Below are 20,329 nucleotides of genomic sequence, written 5' to 3' on the forward strand. Positions count from 1 at the left end.
ATCCTTGCTTGCATTCTCAGACAATTTGAACAACTTTCTGTCTATGTCCCTTAACACCTGCTCTATAGTATCTTTCCTACTGAGTTTCCCTCCCATGTCTAAGGGGGGAAAAAACCCATTTGACCTCATTTATGCCTCCAGTTGGGCTTCCCGGGTGGTAAAGAATCTTCCTGCTGATGCAAGAGACACAAGAGACGTGAGTTTGGTCCTTGGGTCAGGAAGATCCTCTAGAGTAGGAAATTGCAACCCATTCCAGCATTCTTGCCTGGAAAATTCTATGTACAGAGGAGCTTGGCAGGCTACAGTCCATGAGACCACAGAGTCGGACACGACTGAGCAACCGAGTACACGTACCTGCAGTCACTGTTCTCTTATGACTAAATTTCCAAAAGAAGAGTCAGTTGCACAGGTTGCCTCCATTTCCTTATTATCCACTAGGATTAAACCTTGGTTTCTTCTGACCTTTATACCAAAATTATTCTTACAAAGGTCACCAATGACCTCCATGGCTTTAAATTCAATGGCCATTTTCCAATCCTCACCTTACTTGATCTCTCAGAAACAGTCCACGCTGTTTATCTTTTTATTCTTCTGGAAACCATCCCTTCCTTGTCTTTGATGACTTCACTGTCTCCTGGATCTCCTCTCTCTGCCACTCCTTCTCAGTCTCCTTTACTAGCTCCTCACCTTATAAATGAACTAAGCGTTGGTGTGTTCCAGAACTTTGTCTGGCATCTATCCTCTTGTCTTATAAATTAATATGTTTTTCTCTGGATGATCCTGGGAATGTCATCTATATAAATGATTCTTAAACTTTTAACTACAAAACCTCCCAAATAAGTACATGCTTATGCCATATCTCTTAAAAGTTCATGACCTGGAACACCTCTAAAATGCATGGAATTCCCCCCCAGACCTGGTCCTCCTTCAAGTATCCCCACTTCTGTGAAAGATACCTCCATTCATTCAGATACACAAAGCAAAAATCCAGGAATCTTCCTTGACATTTCTCTCCTTTGCTCTCCATAGCCAATTAATCATTAAGTCCTGTTGCTTTTATTTTTTCTAAATATTTCTCAGATTTTTTTCTATCTTTACTGCTACCATCATAGTTATATATACCATCATTTCAATTACTGAAATGCCACTACTCTATTCCACCTCTAATAACCTTTGCACTTCAATTTTGTGCCATTATGATCTATTTTACACACTGAGATCAGAATTGTCTTTGATCATCTCATGACTCTGTAGAGAGACACTTACAGATTTCCCATTACTCTGTGAAGAAGGATCAAAAGCCATACCATGGCTTGTGAAGCTCTGCCTAGCTCTTCAGCCTCCTATTTCTTGGCACTCTTCAAATGCTTCCCACAGTGCTCCTGTTACCTTGTTTCAATAACACAAAATCTCCAATATTCTTACCACCTCAGGGCCTTTGCACATACAGTTTCCCCACCTGTGCAGTCTTCATTCCCTTTTTCACCTAATTAATCCAAATGTCACTTTGTGAGGAAGCATCCCCTGACTAACCCATACTAGATCAAGCCCCAGTACTATACATTTCATAGCATCCTATTCTTTATATCAATGTTCTATATTTGTATTTTTATTTAACTGCTCCTTAACATCTTATCTAGATTGTAGTCTTCATGAGAGGAGGGCCTGTGTCTTTCTTACTGTTGAATCCTCAGTATACCATCCTGTTCCTAAGACTTATCAATTGCTTAATTAATTTCTGATAGATGAATAAATATAAAAATGAGCCAATAATTTGATCAATATCTATTCTCTTTTGGGTCTTATTTTTGATGGAGCCAAGGCTCAATTACATCCCTGGCTACATAAGCAACAATCTTCCTTGTCCTCATTTTCTATTGAACCGATCACTTCTTTTGACTACTCTGATACTTGAGTTTCAATTTAATCTTTATTTTCAGATTCCTCAAACATTTTTGAGATTGTGTATTAAGTACTCCCTGCTATTCTTTGGGAGTCTGCATTCAGCTGGATATACCTTTCCTTTTCTCCTTTGCCTTTCACTTCTCTTCTTTTCTCAGCTATTTATAAGGCCTCCTCAGACAATCATTTTGCCTTTTTCATTTCTTTTTCTTGGGGATGGTTTTGATCACCATCTCCTGTATAATGTTATGAACGCCCATCCATAGTTCTTCAGTCACTCTGTCTATCAGATCTAATTCCTTGAATCTATTTGTCACTTCCACTGTGTAAGCGTAAGGGATTTGATTTAGATCATACATGAATGATCTAGTGGTTTTCCTTTACTTTCTTCAATTTAACTTTGAATTTTGCAATAAGGAGTTCATGATCTGAGGCACAGTCCACTCTGGGTGTTGTTTCTGCTGACTGTATAGAGTTTCTTCATCTTCGGTTGCAAAGAATATAATCAATCTGATTTCAGTATTGGCCATCTGGTGATGTCCACGTATAGAGTTGCCTCTTGTATTGTTGGAAGAGGGTGTTTGCTATGATAAGTGTGAAATATCAATAACCTTAGATATGCAGATGACCCCACCCTTATGGCAAAAAGTGAAGAGGATCTAAAGAGCCTCTTGATGAAAGTGAAAGAGGAGAGTGGAAAAGCTGTCTTAAAACTCAACATTCAAAAAACTAAAATCATGGCATCTGGTCCCATCACTTCATGGCAAATAGATGGGGAAACAATGGAAACAGTGAGAGACTTTATTTTTTCATCTCAAAGATTACTGCAGATGGTGACTGCAGTCATGAAATTAAAAGACACTTGCTCCTTGGAAGAAAAACTATGACAAACCTAGACAGCATATGAAAAAGCAGACACATTATTTTGCCAACAAAGGTCTGTCTAGTCAAAGTTACAGTGTTTCCAGTATTCATGTATGGATGTGAGAGTTGGACTATAAAGAAAGCTGAGCACTGAAAAATTAATGCTTTTGAGTTGGAGAAGATTCTTGAGAATCCCTTGGACTTCAGGAGATCCAACCAGTCTACTCTAAAGGAAATCAGTCCTAAATACTCATTGGAAAGACTGATCCTGAGGCTGAAACTCCAATACCTTGGCCACCTGATATGAATAACTGACTCGTTGGAAAAGATCTTGATGCTGGGCAAGATTGAAGGCAGGAGGAGAAGGGGATGACAGAGGATGAGATGGTTGGATGGCCTCACTGACTCGATGGACATGAGTTTGAGTAAGCTCCAGAAGTTGGTGATGGACAGGGAAGCTTGGCGTGCCCCAGTCCACAGGGTCACAGAGTTGGACACAACTGAGTGACTGAGCTGAACTGATTAAGTATTCCAAACTATATAACACTATATATATATATATATATATATATATATATATATATATATATATATATGATATATAGTGATATATATGATACTATTTCTTCAGATTTGAAGAAATTTAACTCAGTTCTTAGTGCTATCACAAGGTCATTAAAAACTGAGGAAGATATTCTTCTGTTTAAAATGTCTTTTCTATGGTGGAACACATTTAAACAATACGAAATGATGGCTAACCCTTTTTCTTCCCTCAGTTCCAGTGTCTCATCCTGTCCTCACCCTCAGGACTCCCAGGGTCCAGGCTGTGGTGGGGGACGTACTGGAAATTCACTGTGAATCCCAGAGAGGCTCTCCCCCCATCCAGTACCAGTTTTATCATGAAGATGTCGCCCTGGGGAACAGCTCAAGCCTCTCTGGAGGGGGAACATCCTTCAACCTCTCCCTGACCACAGAACATTCTGGAAACTACTCCTGTGAAGCTGACAATGGCTTGGGCGTCCAGCGTAGTGAGGCAGTGTCACTCAATGTCAGAGGTGAGTTGGTCCTGCCCACAAGCATCACAACCAGGGACTCTCTGTCTTCTCTCCCTGGCCTCCGAAAAGGAGATCCAGGACTACTGCTTGCTGGGTAACAGCTCAGCATACTTCCTGCCCACAGAACCTCTAACTGAAGTCTGGGGTCCTTGCTGTGGTTACTGTTTAGGAGCCTTGACTTTCCCAACAGCAGTTAAATAAGTCTTCTTGAGTGTGATCAAACAACAACGACAACAACAAAAAAGCCTCAGTAAAAATGCAAAGAAGGTTTTTAAGAACATAGGCTGCATTTTGATCTATGAATATGATACAAAAGGTAAACTAAAGAATTCTAAGCATAGGTTTCTCTGCTCCAAAAATATTGGGCCAGATTTTTCTTTCATTGACTCCCGATGAACCTCTACTCTTGCACTTCTTTCACTATCAGGGATAAATGGCCTCACATATCTTCTTTAATCCTTAAGATGAAGCACTGAGTTATAAATGAGATCATTTTTTATCTTCAGTTTGCAGGAGAGGAAACTGAAGCTTAGAGAGGGGAAGTAATTAGCTTACAGACAGTTAACAATGGTAAAGCCAGGTTGAAAAACAAGCCTATCCTACTCTTAATGTAAATCTACATTATGACATCTCTCATCTTTTGATGAGATCTCATGCTTTAACATGATTTTTTAATAATTTATTATTTGAAAGAATACATAAACTTTTATTATAAAAAGAAATCAAATTGTACAAAAGGGACAATATGAAAAGTAAGGTTCTCTTTCTACCTGCATGCACACACTTTCATACTTACATGCTTCCAAGACATAACCGCTGTCAGTACTTGCAGGTGTATTTTTCTAGAAATACTAAAATATATTATAAAGGCATAGAAATTTTACAAGTAGAATCATACTACATGTATAGTTATGCAGCTTGCATTTTTTACTTAAAAAATTTTTGGGGGGTATCTTTCATGTTTTACAAGTGAGTTGATTAGACTTTCTCTAGTTTTTATCAACTGCAAAAAATCTACAACAGAAATATTTGTGCAAATATATTTGCAAATCCTTTTGATAAAATTACTTGTTTATTTATGCATATTTGGCTGTGCTGGGTCTTTGTTGCTGTGCGTGGGCTCTAGTTGCAGCAAGCACGGGCTACTCTCTAGTTGCGGTGTGGGGGCTCTCATTGTGGTGGCCTGTCTTGTTGCAGAGCAAAGGCTCTAGGGCACAGAGACTTCAGTAGTTGTGGTACATGGGCTCACTCACCCCATGGCATGTGGAACCTTTCCCAACCAGGGATCAAACCCGTATCCTCTGTGTTAGCAGACAGATTCTCAACTACTGTCATCACCAGGGAATCTCTCCTTTTCTAAATTGAAGTATAATTATTTTACAATGATGTGCTAGTCATGTTTTTTTTTAATTTATTTATTTTTTGATTGAAGGATAATTTCTTTATAGAATTTTGTTGTTTTCTGTCAAACCTCAATATGAATCAGCCATAGGTATACATATGTCCCCTCCCTTTTGAACCTCCCTCCCAGCTCCCTCCCCACTCCACCCCTCTAGGGGTGTAAGCGTCCATGTTACTCTTTCCATTTATTTCACCCTCTCCTCCCCTCTCCCTATGTCCATAAGTCTATTCTCTGTCTGTTTCTCCATTGCTGCCCTGTAAATAAATTCTTCAGTACCATTTTTATAGATTATGGATATATGCATTAGAATATGATATTTATCTTTCTCTGTCTGACTTAATTCACTCTGTATAACAGGTTTTAGGTTCATCCATCTCATTAGAAATGACTCAAATGCTTTCCTTTTTATGACTGAGTAATATTCCATTGTGTATATGTATCACAACTTCTTTATCCATTCATCTGTCGATGGACATCTAGGTTGCTTCCATGTTCTAGCTATTGTAAATAGTGCTGCAGTGAACAATGGGATACATATGTCTTTTTCAATTTTGATTTCCTCAGAGTATATGCCTAGGAGTGGGATTGCTGGGTCATATGGTGGTTTTATTCCTAGTTTTTTAAGGAATTTCTAGACCGCCTTCCATAGTGTCTGTATCAATTTACATTCCCACCAACAGTGCAAGAGCATTCCTTTTTCTCCACATCCTCTCCAGCATTTGTTTGTAGATTTTTGAAGGATGGTCATTCTGACTGGTGTGAGATGATATCTCATTGTAGTTTTGATTTGCATTTCTCTAATAGTGAGTGATGCTGAACATCCTTTCATGTGTTTGTTAGCCATCTATATGTCTTTGGAGAAATGTCTGTTTAGGTCTTTTTCCCACTTTTTAATTGGGTTGGTTGTTTCTATGGTATTGAGTTGTATGAGTTGCTTGTATATTTTGGAAATTAATCCTTTGTCAGTTGTTTCATTTGTCATTATTTTCTCCTATTCTGAAGGTTGTCTTTTCACCTTGCTTATAGTTTCCTTTGCTGTGCAAAAGCTTTTAAGTTTAATCAGGTCCCACTTGTTTACTTGTATTTTTATTTCCATTACTCTAGGAGGTGGGTCATAGAGGATCTTGCTTTGATTTATGTCACTGAGTGCTCTGCCTATGTTTTTCTCTAAGAGTTTTGTAGTTTCTGGCCCTACACTATGTCTGTAATCCATTTTGAGTTTATCTTTGTGTATGGTGTTAGGAAGTGTTCCCATTTCATTCTTTTACATGTAGCCGTCCAGTTTTCCCAGCACCATTTATTGAAGAGGCTGTCATTGTCCCACTGTATATTCTTGCCTCCTTTGTCAAAAAGGTACCCATAGGTGCATAGATTTATTTCTAGGCTTTCTATCTTGTTCCATTGGCCTATATATTTTCTGTGTGCCAGTATCATATTATCTTGATGACTGTAGCTTTGTAGTATAATCTGAAGTCAGGAAGCTTGATTCCACCAATTCCATTCTTCTTTCTCAAGACTGCTTTGACTATTTGGGATCTTTTGTGTTTCCATATGAAGTGTGAAATTTTTTGTTCTAGTTCTGTGAAAAATGCCATTGGTAACTTAATAGGGATCTCATTGAATCTGTAGGTTGCATTTGGTAGAATAGTCATTTTCACAATACTGATTCTTCCTACCCAGGTACATGGAACATCTCTCCATCTATTTATCCATGTTTGATTTCTTTCATTAATGTCTTATAATTTTCTGTGTACAGTTCTTTTGTCTCCTTAGGTAAGTTTATTCCTAGATATTTAATTCTTTTTGTTGCAGTGTTGAATGCCATTGATTCCTTAATTTCTTTTTCTGGTTTTTCATTGTTAGTATATAGAAACGTAAGTAATTTCTATGTATTGATTTTGTATCTTGAAACTTTGCTAAATTTACTGATTAGCTCTAGTAATTTTCTGATACTATCTTTAGGGTTTTCTATGTATGCTATCATGTCATCTGCAAACAGTGAGAGCTTTACTTCTTCTTTTCCGATCTAGATTCCTTTTATTTCTTTTTCTTCTCTGATTGCTGTACTAGGACTTCCAGAACTATTTTGAATAATAGTGGTGAAAGTGAACACTTTTGTCTTATTCCTGATACAGGGCAAATGCTTTCAGTTTTTCACCATTGAGAGTAATGTTTGCTGTAGGCTTATCATATATGGCTCTTACTGAGGTAGGTTTTTGGAATGCCCATTTTTTGAAGAATTTTAATCATAAATGGGTGCTGAATTTTGTCAAAGACTTTTTCTGCATCTACTGAGATTATCATATGGTTCTTTTCAATTTGTTAATGTGGTGTATCACATTGATTGATTTCCATATATTGGAGAATACTTGCATCCCTGGAATAAACCCAACTTGATCATGGTGTATGAGCTTTTTGATGTTTTCCTGAATTCTGTTTGCTAAAATTTTGTTGAGGAGTTTGGAATCTATGTTCATCAGTGATATTGGCCTGTAGTTTTCTTTTTTTGTGTTGTCTTTGTCTGGTTTTGGTATCAGGGTGATGGTGGCCTCATAGAATGATCTTGAAAGTGTTCCTTCCTCTGCAAGATCTTGAAAGAATTTTAGAAAGATAGGCATTAGCTCTTCTCTAAATGTTTGATAGAATTCTCCTGTGACGCCATCTGGTCCTGGGCTTTTGGGAGATTTTTGATCACAGCTTCAATTTCAGTGCTTGTAATTGGGTTGTTCATAATTTCTATTTTTTTCCTGCTTCAGTCTTGGAAGATTGAACTTTTCTAAGAATCTGTCCATTTCTTCCAAGTTATCCATTGTACTGCCATATGGTTGTTTGTAATTGCCTCTTATAACCCTTTGTATTTAATAATATTAAATTGTTATAATTATTATATTATAACATTATAATATAATATAATTATATTATAATGTATTATAATCCTCTGCATTCTGTGTTGTAACCTCTACTTTTTCATTTCTAATTTTGTTGATTTGATTCTCCTTTCTTCTTTCTTGATGAGTCTGGCTAAAGATTTGTCAACTTCATTTATCTTCTCAAAGAACCACCTTTTTGTTTTATTAATCTTTATTACTGTTTCTTTCATTTCTTTTTCGTTTATTTCTGCTCAGGTATTTATGATTTCTTTCCTTCTACTAATTTTGGGGTTTCTTTGTTCTTCATTTTCCAGCTGTTTTAGGTGTTAAGTTAGGTTGTCTATTTGATGTTTTTCTTGTTTCTTGAGGTATGATTGTATTGCTATAAACTTCCCTCTTAGAACAGCTTTTGCTGCACCCCTTAGGTTTTGAGTTTTCATGTTTTCGTTGTTATTTGTTTCTAGAAATTTTTTTGATTTCCCTTTTGATTTCTTCAATGACTTGTTGGTTATTTAGAAATGTATTGTTTAATCTCCATGTGTTTGTGTTTTTTACAGTTTTTTTTTTTCTTGTAATTGAGATCTAGTGTCATAGCGTTGTGGTCAGGGAAGATACTTGATATGATTTCGATTTTCTTAAATTGACTGAAGTTTGATTTGTGGCCCAAGATGTGGTCTATCTTGGAGAATGTTCCATGTGCACTTGAGACAAAGGTGTACTCTTCTGCATTTGGACAGAATGTGCTGAAGATATCAATGAGACCAATCTCATCTAATGTATCATTTGAGACTTGTGTTTTCTTATTAATTTTCTGTTTTGATAACCTGTCCATTGGTGTGAGTGGCGTGTTTAAATCTCCTAGTATTATTGTGTTACTCTCAGTTTCTCCTTTTATATATATTAGTGTTTGTCTTATGTATTGAGGTGCTCTTATATTGGGCACACATATATTTACAATTGTTATGTCTTCCTCTTGGATTGATCCCTTGATCATTAAGTAGTGTCCTTCCTTTTCTCTTGTAATCTGCTTTGTCTTAAGGTCTATGTTGTCTGATATGAGAATTGCTACTCCAGCTTTCTTTTGCTTCCCATTTGCATGGAATATATTTCTCCATCTTCTCACTTTCAGTCTGTAAGTGTCTTTAGGTCTGAAGTGGGTTTCTTGTAGACAGCATATATATGGGTCTTGTTTTTGTATCCATTCAGCCAGTCTGTGTCTTTTAGTTGGAGCATTTAATCCATTTACATTTAAAGTAATTATTGATATATATGTTCCTACTGCCATTTTCTTAATTGTTTGGGGTTGGTTTTGTAGATCTTTTTCTTCTCACATCCCTAGGATGCCCTCCAACACTGTGCTGGTCTCTGGACCTGCTCTGGGGGCAGCTTGGATTGTAATCTGGTCCTACTCCTGTGTGTTCTTGCCTCCAATGTCCACACCTGTCAGAACTAGTGTGTTTTCTTTTATGGGAGCTCTCAATGTCCTTTTATATATCCCATAGACACAGAGCCTGCCTAGTTGATCATGTGGATGTAATCTGCAGCTTGTACAGCTGGTGGGAAGGTTTTGGGTCTTCTTCCTTAGCCACACTGCCCCTGGGTTTCAATTGTGGCTTTATTTCCACTTCTGATGTGGGTCATCCACTGGGGTTTGTTCCTGAGGCTGCCCTGGAGGACTTGGGCCTGCCCCAGTGTGGGCTAGGTGTGGAGGTGGTGCAGCTGCTTGGGTTGCAGGGGTTCTGGTAGCACCAGGTACTCAGGGGAGTTGGCGGCTAGGGCATCAGGAAATATAATGCTCTAGACGGGTATGGCAACCAGTATTGGCCAATACGTTCCAGTATTCTTGCCTGGAGAACCCTCTGACAGAGAAGAGTTGAACACGACTGAAGCAACCCTGTGTGCATAGATGCAAGATTTTTTCTTTTTTATGTTATTTTTTTTGCCTATGGCAGCTCTGCCCCAGGGTTGAGTGTGAAGGTGGCTCAGCTGCTTGACTTGTGGGGACCCCGGCAGCACTGAGTGTGTAGAGGACTGCCTCCGCCACAGGAGTTATGGCCCTATCAGAGTCTGTTTTCAGGCTTATTGTAGTTGGTTATCAGAAGGCCTCTTTGACTAGTCTTTCTCCATAGCTTGCCTGTTCAGGCACTTAGAGGGCTCCCTTGCCTGGGGTCCTTCTCTGTTGTTTGGTGTGTCTGACACATAGAGGGCCCCCCTTGACTGGGTTCCTACTCTGTAGATCAGTGCATCAGGCACTTAAAGGGGCACCCTGGTTGGGGTCCTACTCTGTAGTTCAGTTCATCAGGCATTTGATGGGCCAGCCTCTCTATTGTTTATGCTGGCATGTAGGAAGAGAAAGGTATGGTGAGGACTCCACCCCCTAAGTGTGACTCAGCAGTATCGCCTTGCTTCCATGGCTGCCTGGCTTTCTTCCACAGGCATTTCCCACCACAGTCTCCTCCCTCATATCCCCTCGATCCGTTTCTGCACAGTCAACAGCAGCCCTTGCCCTGGGATTGCTCCACAATCCCTACACTTCAGCTCCCAGCTACTGTGTCTTCCAGGGGACCTGTGTCCCTGTTCAGGGTATATATGACTGTGGCAAGGACTGTCTGATTCTCATTCCATTTAGGCTGCCACAGATCAGCTGTTTCCTTCTCAGCCTTAAATGTTTCTCCCCTGACTAAGACATTGCCCCAGTGTGGGGATTGGACCCCTATTTCAGTTCTCCCATCTAGGAGGGCAGGTCCAGCCCTACTAACACTCCTGTTTTCCCCCAGTTCCTTCATCCTACCGAGTTTTGTGTGGTTCTATATATTCTTTTATGCTGGTCAGGTATTCCTATCCTCTCTCAGCTGGTGTTCTCCATGCACTTCTGTGTCTGAAGGTGTATTTCTGATGTATTCGTGGAGAGAGATATACTCCATGTCTGCCATCTTGTTCTCCCATGTTAGTCATGTTAGTACCCCTAAAGAAAATAGTCTTATAAGTAGATTTGCTGGGTCAAAATTTAAGTGCATTTTCAATTTGGTCAATACTGCCAAATCTCCATTCAAGAAAGTGTCTCAAATATGCCTTCCCATCAAGAGCCTATCAAGGTGCCTGTTAATCCACAATTCCAACATAATTATCTGTGCTTGTATTAATCTTTTCCAATCTGATGAGTATTTTGTTTGTAAACAGTTAATCAGTAATGAGGAAGATAATATTTTTATGTATTTATTGGCTATTTGAAGTTTCTAGTGGCTCATAGCCTTTTCACACTTTCCTGTTGGATATTTTTGTGCATTGAAAGCTGTTTGTGGATTCAGGTCACTAGCTTTGTCTGTCATACATGTTTTCAACCCATTTTCCTAGGTTGAGAACTGACTGTTATTATTTGTTTACATTATTTTTTGTTCATTTATAAATATGTTGGCGATAGGGCCTTCTATTGACTTTTTGTTTTCCCCCAGTTCCAGTGTCTCGCCCTGTCCTCACCCTCAGGACCACCAGGACCCAGGTTGTGGTGGGAGATGTATTAGAACTTCGCTGTGAGGCCCAGAGAGGCTCTCCCCCAATCCTGTACTGGTTTTATCACAACAATGTCACCCTGGAGACCAGCACGTCTCACTCTGGACAAGGAGTGTCCTTAAACCTGTTGCTGACTGCAGATCATTCTGGGACCTACTCCTGTAAGGCCGACAATGGCCTGAGTCCCCAGCACAGTGAGGCAGTGACACTTTCTGTCATGGGTAAGTTTTCCATGCCCAGGCCACAGGGCAAGGAGGACAAAAAATGTTCTTCAAGGATGCTCTGTGTGCCTTCTCAATACTTGACCAGGGTGGCGCCTCTTAAGAACAGGTACACATTGATATCTGGGTCTTCCTAGTGCACCAGGCCCGAGCACTGTTGTGAAGTAATTAGCCTCCAACTAATAAAGAAAAATAAATAAATAAAAAGAAAAAAAATAATAACACCAAAATCACATGGCTATAACAAGAATTAAACAAAATATGGGGAAAACTTAAAAAAAAAAAAAAAAAGAACAGGTACACAAAGCTGGAAGCATTCCAAGTTGTTATTTTCAGAAGTGTTTCTGAGAGCATGTAATTTGGATGGGAAAGGAGAGCCAAAGAGGACCATTGAATTTAATGCTCATCAGTTAGTATCATCCATCCTGACCCTCAACCCTTGCATCAGCCACAGATATAATCTTCCCCACAAAGAGAAGAGCCATTTCCTGTGCCACATCTATACCTACTTAATCTCAAGAGTCCTGCTCCCCTTGGTTCATCCTCTCTCCCAGGCATCAGCTTCAGGGGTCAGGCAGTTCAAGACCACAAGCCTCTCCCTCTGGCTCATGCCTGGGGTCTCCCCCTCAGGGCTGACAGGGAGCAAAAGCAGCCTTATTGCCACCAGTGTCACCGGGGGGCTGCTCAGCATGATGGCCATTGCTGCTGTGGCAGTGCTGTTCTACTGCTGGCTCCTGAGAAAAGCAGGTGGGTGACTCCCTGGCTAACCTTCGCTTGAGTCCCTGTCCTTCCCATCTCTGCTCCTTTAGGCTCATGCTACCTCTGGAACCACCCCCAAGCTCTCAACAGCCCCTTTCTGCACAATTCAGCAGCTCCTACCTTCCCCTCTAGATCCTCCAGAATTTGTCTTCTTCAAATGCCAAGTTGCCAGAACAGCCCTTTTGGGTGGAAGTTACTTTTACAAGATGTAGTTTATCCAACGTGACAAATTGCAGTGTATCTCCCTCTCTACCCTTGAAAGACTCCCAGAGGACAGGGATAGAAGAAGAAAAACTCTGAGAAGTAGGAGCAAGAACAGAAATCAAATGAAATTTTGATAGCTTATTAATTGTATAAATGTATAGTACTTTCATAGTAGATAAGTCTCTTTTCCCACATCCAGTTATTGACCATTTTTCTTCACAAACTCCAGGTTAAACAATTATGGATTGTGGGCTACCTTTTTGCATTATAACTATAAATTTCTGGAAGCCAGGATCAGTAGCTTTTGCCGAATCTGCCACCTCCACTGCAAATAACAAAGCAGGGTTCACATTTTAGTGACAGTGACTCCTGGCAGGTTCTAGGTGAGCCTCCTATGAGCTCTGCTGATAGGAAGACTTGTGAAGTCTTCCTTTTCCTGGACTCAATGCTACTCTGCTTTTCTTTCAGGAAGGAAGTCTACATTTGATTCCTCCAGGTAAGGCCTGACTGTATTCCCATATGGTTAATGAAATGCCCACTGGGTATAAAAATGAAATTGAATCTGGCTACTGCTAAGAACTGGGATTCCCTGGTGGCTCAGATGGTAAAGAATCTGCTCTCAATGTGGGAGACCTGGATTTTATCTCTGGATTGGGAAGAACCCCTGGAGAAGGAAATAGCTACCCACTCCAGTATTCTTGCCTGGAGAATTTCAAGGACAGAGGAGCCTGACATGCTACAGTCCATGGGGTCTTAAAGAGTGGGAAACGACTGAGGAACTAACACTTTTACTTTCACTGCTGAGAGCATAGTCACTGCTTCATGTCACTGAGATGGGTTATGCCAGTTCCATGTTGCCACCTCCCTTGGGTTATCTCAAGGCAATTCCCCGGACTTTCTCACCCACCAATTTAGCTAAACAGACTTTTTTTTCTTTCATGCCTGCATGCTCAGTCGCGTCTGACTCTTTGCAACCCCATGGACTCTAACCCTCCAGGCTCCTCTGTCCATGGACTTCTCCAGGCAAGAATACTGTCATTTCCTTCTCCATATTTTTTTTTTCTTTCAGCAAGTAATTGCTTTTTATTTATAAACTTACATCCTTGGCTGTTGCCTAGTTTGTATGAGTGATATGGGCAGGGTGAAGGCCCGGGAGAGCTGTCCAGGGGGCTTTGCTGGCCCAGAAGTGGATGCATCTGGCTATTAATGTTGCTGGAGGAGGTTCAGGGAGCAGGCCCACACCTCCCCGTGCCCGAGCAGGAGTGCAGACCCAGGCAGTGTCTGATGGGCCCACCCTGGCTCAGGAGCCCTGAGAGCCCCTGACACCCAGAGCCCAGGGTCTCTGCAGGAAGGGGCTGGAAGAACCCAGGGGCTGGACAGGTAAAGGAGCCAGGCCCCGGGAGGACGAGCTGCTCACATGTCAGGGAGGCACGTGCTCTCTGCCCCCAGGAGCCTGTTTGGGAGACCAGAATCCATCCATTTCCTAACATGCTTTAAGGTTAGTAAGCCTGGAAAGCTCTGATTAGGTCATGGCCAGCCCAGCCTAACCAATATCTGTTATGATGACATCCAAGAAGATGAAGTCACACAACTTGGCCATCCAGAGACACCTCTCTGCTAACAGGGGATGGGGCCTGTGAAGGGGCTGCCACCTTGAATTCCCAAGGTTGACTTTAGGAGCCACACCACAACTATTCCTAGGCAAGCTCATGGTAGCAACATCCAAACCTCCCCGAGTTCCTCTGAGCCTTTCTAATTATGGGTTTCTCTGAGATACCAATCTTTCTGAAAGTATAGACTTTGGAGCCAGGTTTGAATCTTGGTTCTTTCCTTTTCTAGTTACATAGTTTTCAGCAAGTCATCTGTTAGAACCTCAATTTTTCCCATCTATAAAACAGAGTAAAAAACAGAATCAATTTAATATTGCTATAGGTTTAGCACAGTGCTTGGTACATACCAGATACATACCATAAAGTCTGGATTAATATTATGATTTATAATTTAATAGTCCCTAACAATAGACTGTTTGTTATACACTCATCTATGTTTTCAGGCTTGGCAACTATCCTGTGATAAAGACTTGCTAACAGGGAATGATCCTTAGAACTACTTTTTTCAGGATTTCTGGGAAACATCAATGTTTCTGTCTCATAGGAATCCTTCAGCCCCAGATCCCCAAGAGTCCACCTACCACAATGTACCAGGCTGGATAGAACTGCAACCAGTATACAGCAATGGTGAGGACTGAGGACCCTTCATTTGGGCAGGGACTCCAGGGTTGATCTGGGAAGGGGTGGGACAGGAAATGAGGAAGGGGCAGTGCAGATGCTCAGAGGGCTCTGCTCCCTCTAGAGAATAAGCTATGACTGGGGGACAAAGAAGTAGCAAGACAAGGGGGCATGAATCTTAGAGTCCTCTCAAGTGTCAATTTCTCTCCAAGTAAATCCTAACAGAGGAGAAGTGGTGTACTCGGAAGTCTGGAGTGTGAAAAAGGAGAACAAAGTCACAGGTAAGACCCAAGGACCCTTGATTTTGGTGACTGATTGCTCTGTGTGACTCAGTCTCCACCCCTTCAGTAGGTCTGGGCTAACCAGACATAGAGATGCCCCTTGCGCTGGGTCAGTGGACTTCTTGTTATGCCCAGCTATATTACTGTGGTTAATTCAAGCTTATTGTGCAGAACTGCTTTCTCCATTCTCTATGGATGGCCTCAGCATCATCCAAGTAATGAAGACACTGCCCCGGGCAGTCACTTAATTCCTCAGAGTTTCCATGTCCTGTCTGTGAAATGACACAGGACTGTCTTCAATGCCTGTATCTATTTTTTACTGCTGCTGTGGCCAACAACCACAAGGGCTTAAACAATCAGTTCAGTTCAGTTCAGTTCAATCGCTCAGTCGTGTCTGACTCTTTGCAACCCCATGAATCGCAGCATGCCAGGCCTCCCTGTCCATCACCAACTCCTGGAGATTACTCAGACTCATGTCCATTGAGTCAGTGATGCCATCCAACCATTTCATCCTCTGTCGTCCCCTTCTCCTCTTGCCCCCAATCCCTCCCAACATCAGAGTCTTTTCCAATGGTCAACTCTTCGCATCAGGTGGCCAAAGTATTGGAATTTCAGCTTCAGCATCAGTCCTTCCAATGAACAGTCAGGACTGATCTCCTTTAGGATGGACTGGTTAGATCTCATTGCAGTCCAAAGGACTCTCAAGAGTGTTCTCCAACACCACAGTTCAAAGCATCAATTCTTCAGTGCTCGCTTTCTTCACAGTCCAACTCTCACATCCATACATGACCACTGAAAAAAAAACATAGCCTTGAATAGACAGACCTTTGTTGGCAAAATAATGTCTCCGCATTTTAATATGCTATCTAGGTGGGTCATAACTTTTCTTCCAAGGAGTAAGCATCTTTTAATTTCATAGCTGCAATTACCATCTGCAGTGATTTTGGAGTCCCCCAAAATAAAGTCAGCCACTGTTTCCACTGTTTCCCCATCTATTTGCCATGAAGTGATAGGACCGGATGCCATGATCTTAGTTTTCTGAATGTTGAGCTTTAAATCAACTTTTTCACTCTCCTCTTTTGCTTTTATCAAGAGGCTTTTTAGTTCCTCTTCACTTTCTGCCATAACGGTGGTGTCATCTGCATATCTGAGATTACTGATATTTCTCCCAGCAATCTTGATTCCAGCTTGTGCTTCTTCCAGCCCAGCGTTTCTCATGATGAACTCTGCATGTAAGTTAAATAAGCAAGGTGACAATATACAGCCTTGAGTTACTCCTTTTCTTATTTGGAACCGGTCTGTTGTTCCATGTCCAGTTCTAACTGTTGCTCCCTGACCTGCATACAGGTTTCTCAAGAGGCAGGTCAGGTGGTCTGGCATTCCCATCTCTTTCAGAATTTTCCAGTTTATTGTGATCCACACAGTCAAAGGCTTTGGCATAGTCAATAAAGCAGAAATAGATGTTTTTCTGGAACTCTCTTGCTTTTTCGATGATCCAACAGATGTTGGCAATTTGATCTCTGGTTCCTCTGCCTTTTCTAAAACCAGCTTGAACATCTGGAAGTTCACGGTTCACATATTGTTGAAGCCTGGCTTGGAGAATTTTGAGCATTACTTTACTAGTGTGTGATGTGAGTGCAATTGTGCAGTAGTTTGAGCATTCTTTGGGATTGCCTTTCTCTGGGATTGGAATGAAAGGTGACATTTTCCAGTCATGTGGCCACTGCTGAATTTTCCAAATTTGCTGGCATATTGAGTGCAGCACTTTCACAGCATCATCTTTCAGGATTTGAAATAGCTCAACTGGAATTCCATCACCTCCACTAGACTTGTTCATGGTGATGCTTTCCAAGGCCCACGTGACTTCACATTCCAGGATATCTGGCTCTAGGTGAGTAATCACACCATCATGATTATCTTGGTTGTGAAGATCTTTTTTGTACAGTTCTTCTGTGTATTCTTGCCACCTCTTCTTAATATCTTCTGCTTCTGTTAGGTCCATACCATTTCTGTCCTTTATCGAACCCATCTTTGCATGAAATGTTCTCTTGGTATCTCTAATTTTCTTGAAGTGATCTCTAATCTTTCCCATTCTGTTGTTTTCCTCTATTTCTTTGCATTTATCACTGAGGTAGGCTTTTTTAAAATCTGTCCTTGCTATTCTTTGGAACTCTGTATTCAAATGGGAATATCTTTTCTCCTTTGCTTTTTGCTTCTCTTCTTTTCACAGCTATTTGTAAACCCTCCTCAGATAGCCATTTTGCTTTTTTGCATTTCTTTTCCATGGGGATGGTCTTAATTCCTGTCTCCTGTACAATGTCATGAACCTCTGTTCATAGTTCACCAGGCACTCTATCAGATCTAGTCCCTTAAATCTATTTCTCCCTTCCACTGTATAGTCATAAAGGATTTGATTTAGGTCATACCTGAATGGTCTAGTGGTTTTCCCTATTCTTCAATTAATTCTGAATTTGGCAATAAGGAGTTCATGTTCTGAGCCATAGTCAGCTCCTGGTCTTGTTTTTACTGACAGTGTAAAACTTCTCCATCTTTGGCTCCAAAGAATATAATCAATCTGATTTTGGTGTTGACTATCTGGTGATGTCTACGTGTAGAGTCTTCTCTTGTGTTGTTGGAAGAGGGTGTTTGCTATGACCAGTGCATTCTCTTGGCAGAACTCTATTAGCCTTTGCCCTGCTTCATTCCGTATTCCAAGGCCAAATTTACCTGTTACTCCAAGTGTTTCTTGACTTCCTATTTGGCAGGAGGAGAAGGGGACGACAGAGGGTGAGATGGCTGGATGGCATCACCGACTTGATGGACATGTGTTTGAGTAAACTCCGTGAATTTGTGATGGACAGGGAGGCCTGGCATGCTGCGATTCATGGGATCGCAGAGTAGGACACGACTGAGCAACTGAACTGTACTGAACTTTTGCATTCCAGTCCCCTATAATGAAAGGACATCCTTTTTGGCTGTTAGTTCTAAAAGCTCTTGTAGGTCTTCATAGAACCATTCGACTTCAGCCTCTTCAGCATTACTGATTGGGGCATAGGCTTAGATTACCATGATATTGAATGGTTTGCCTTGGAAAGGAACAGAGATCATTCTGTCATTTTTGAAATTGCATCCAAGTACTGCATTTTGGACTCTTTTGTTGACCATGATGATTACTCCATTTCTTTTAAGGGATTCCTGACCACAGTAGGAGATATAATGGTCATCTGAGTTAAATTCTCCCATTCCAGTCCGTTTTAGTTCGCTGATTCCTAGAATGTCGACATTCACTCTTGCCATCTCCTGTTTGACTACTTCCGATTTGCTTTGATTCATAGACCTAACATTCTAGGTTCCTTTGCAATATAGCTCTTTACAGCATCAGACCTTGCTTCTATCACCAGTCCCATCCACAACTGGGTATTGTGTTTGCTTTGGCTCCATCCTTTCATTCTTTCTGGATTTACTTCTCCACTGATCTCCAGTAGCATATTGGGCACCTACAGACTTTGGGAGTTCCTCTTTCAGCATTCTATCATTTTGCCTTTTCATACTGTTCATGGGGTTCTCAAGGCAAGAATTCAGAAGTGGTTTGCCATTCCCTTTTCCAGTGGACCACATTCTGTCACACCTCTCCACCATGACCCGTCCGTCTTGGGTGGCCCCACATGGCATGGCTTGGTTTTATTGAGTTAGACAAGGCTGTGGTCCGTGTGAGCAGATTGGCTAGTTTTCTGTGATTATGGTTTTAGTGTGTCTGCCCTCTGATGCCCTCTCACAGCACCTACCCTTTTACTTGGGTTTCTCTTACCTTGGACATGGGGTATTTCTTCACGGCTGCTCCAGAGAAGCACAGCTGCTGCTCCTTATCTTGAACGAGGGGTATCTCCTCACTGCCATCCCTCCTGACCTTGAACATGGAGTAGCTCCTCTCGGTCCTTCTGCAACCACGCAGCCACCACTCCTTGGATGGCTTAAACAATACTAGTTAATTATCTTAATGTGCTGTAAATCAGACACCTAACTCAGGTCTCACTGGGCTAAAATAAGTGCCCAAAGAGTTCCTTCCTGGAACCTCCAGGGAAGAATATATTCCCTTGCCTTTTCCAGCTTCTAAAGGATACCCCTTTCCATGGCTCATAGTTCCATCCCTCTGTCTTAAAAGCTAACAATGTGGCATCTCTCTAACTATTACTTCCACAGTCAGTGCTCCCTCTGATCACAGCTAGGAAAGGTTCTCAGATTTTAAAGTTCTCCTTAAAATCCCACCTGGATAATCTAGGAAAATCCCTCCATTTCAAGGTCCTTAATCTTAATCACATCTTCAAAAATCCCTTTCTCCATCTAGGGTCATATATTCACAGGTTCTAGGGGTCAGGACATGGACATTTTGTGGGAAACATTATTCAGCTAACCACACACTCTCAGAGGGTTATTGTGAGGACCAGATGAGGAAGCAGATGTAGAGATCCTATAGCAGCAACAGAATCTGAGCACCTTTTATGATGAGTCTATGATGGTTGTCTGGCTGCGTCATTATTTGTCCCTCCTGGTAGATGGTCTGCAGTGAACAATCCCAGTCTGGCTTCTTCCTGCAGGCAAAAGAAAGAACAACCTTTGGGGCTGTTCTAATTCTATTCTGAAAAAATCTGCCACATGATTTTAGCTATGCTGCTTCCCCCCCCCACCCCTTTTTTTCAATCCCTGTTATATAAAATCAAATGACAAATGAACTGTATTTTGTTCTTTTCTTGGTTCAGTGGCCTCTCGACCTCTAACATGAATGAACTCATTCACACTTATAATCCCCTTTGATAAGAGTATTTCCATTATCCCCACTTCGCAGATGAGGGAATGGAGGCAGAGACCTTAAATGACCAGCCTGAAGTCACAGAACAGTTTGTCTCCAGAATCCAAGTGTTGGGTCAAGCTCTGTTTCTCAGGACAGTTCCAGGGAGCCTTAGAATTCACTCCAAGCTAAAAGACAAAGTCTTGCTTGATGAATGCCATATTTCATTCCACCTTTAAGAAAATAT

General features: G+C 41.2%; 1 protein-coding gene across 3 annotated transcripts in view; it reads left to right on the forward strand.

Moving 5' to 3' along the window:
- FCRL5 (Fc receptor like 5) overlaps nucleotides 1-20,329 on the forward strand; it is a 63,598-nt gene that overhangs the window by 40,365 nt on the left and 2,904 nt on the right. For 2 of the 3 annotated variants that reach the window (XM_065901594.1, XM_065901595.1), the window contains exons 11-16: nucleotides 3,543-3,821; nucleotides 11,546-11,824; nucleotides 12,455-12,571; nucleotides 13,256-13,283; nucleotides 14,942-15,024; nucleotides 15,228-15,296. In XM_065901594.1, the coding sequence (XP_065757666.1) occupies nucleotides 3,543-3,821; nucleotides 11,546-11,824; nucleotides 12,455-12,571; nucleotides 13,256-13,283; nucleotides 14,942-15,024; nucleotides 15,228-15,296 (855 nt within the window). The remainder of the gene's footprint in view (nucleotides 1-3,542; nucleotides 3,822-11,545; nucleotides 11,825-12,454; nucleotides 12,572-13,255; nucleotides 13,284-14,941; nucleotides 15,025-15,227; nucleotides 15,297-20,329) is intronic. The other variant, XM_065901596.1, reaches the window with a different exon arrangement.

This window comes from Muntiacus reevesi, chromosome 1, assembly GCF_963930625.1.
Source record: "Muntiacus reevesi chromosome 1, mMunRee1.1, whole genome shotgun sequence".
NCBI lineage: Eukaryota > Metazoa > Chordata > Mammalia > Artiodactyla > Cervidae > Muntiacus > Muntiacus reevesi.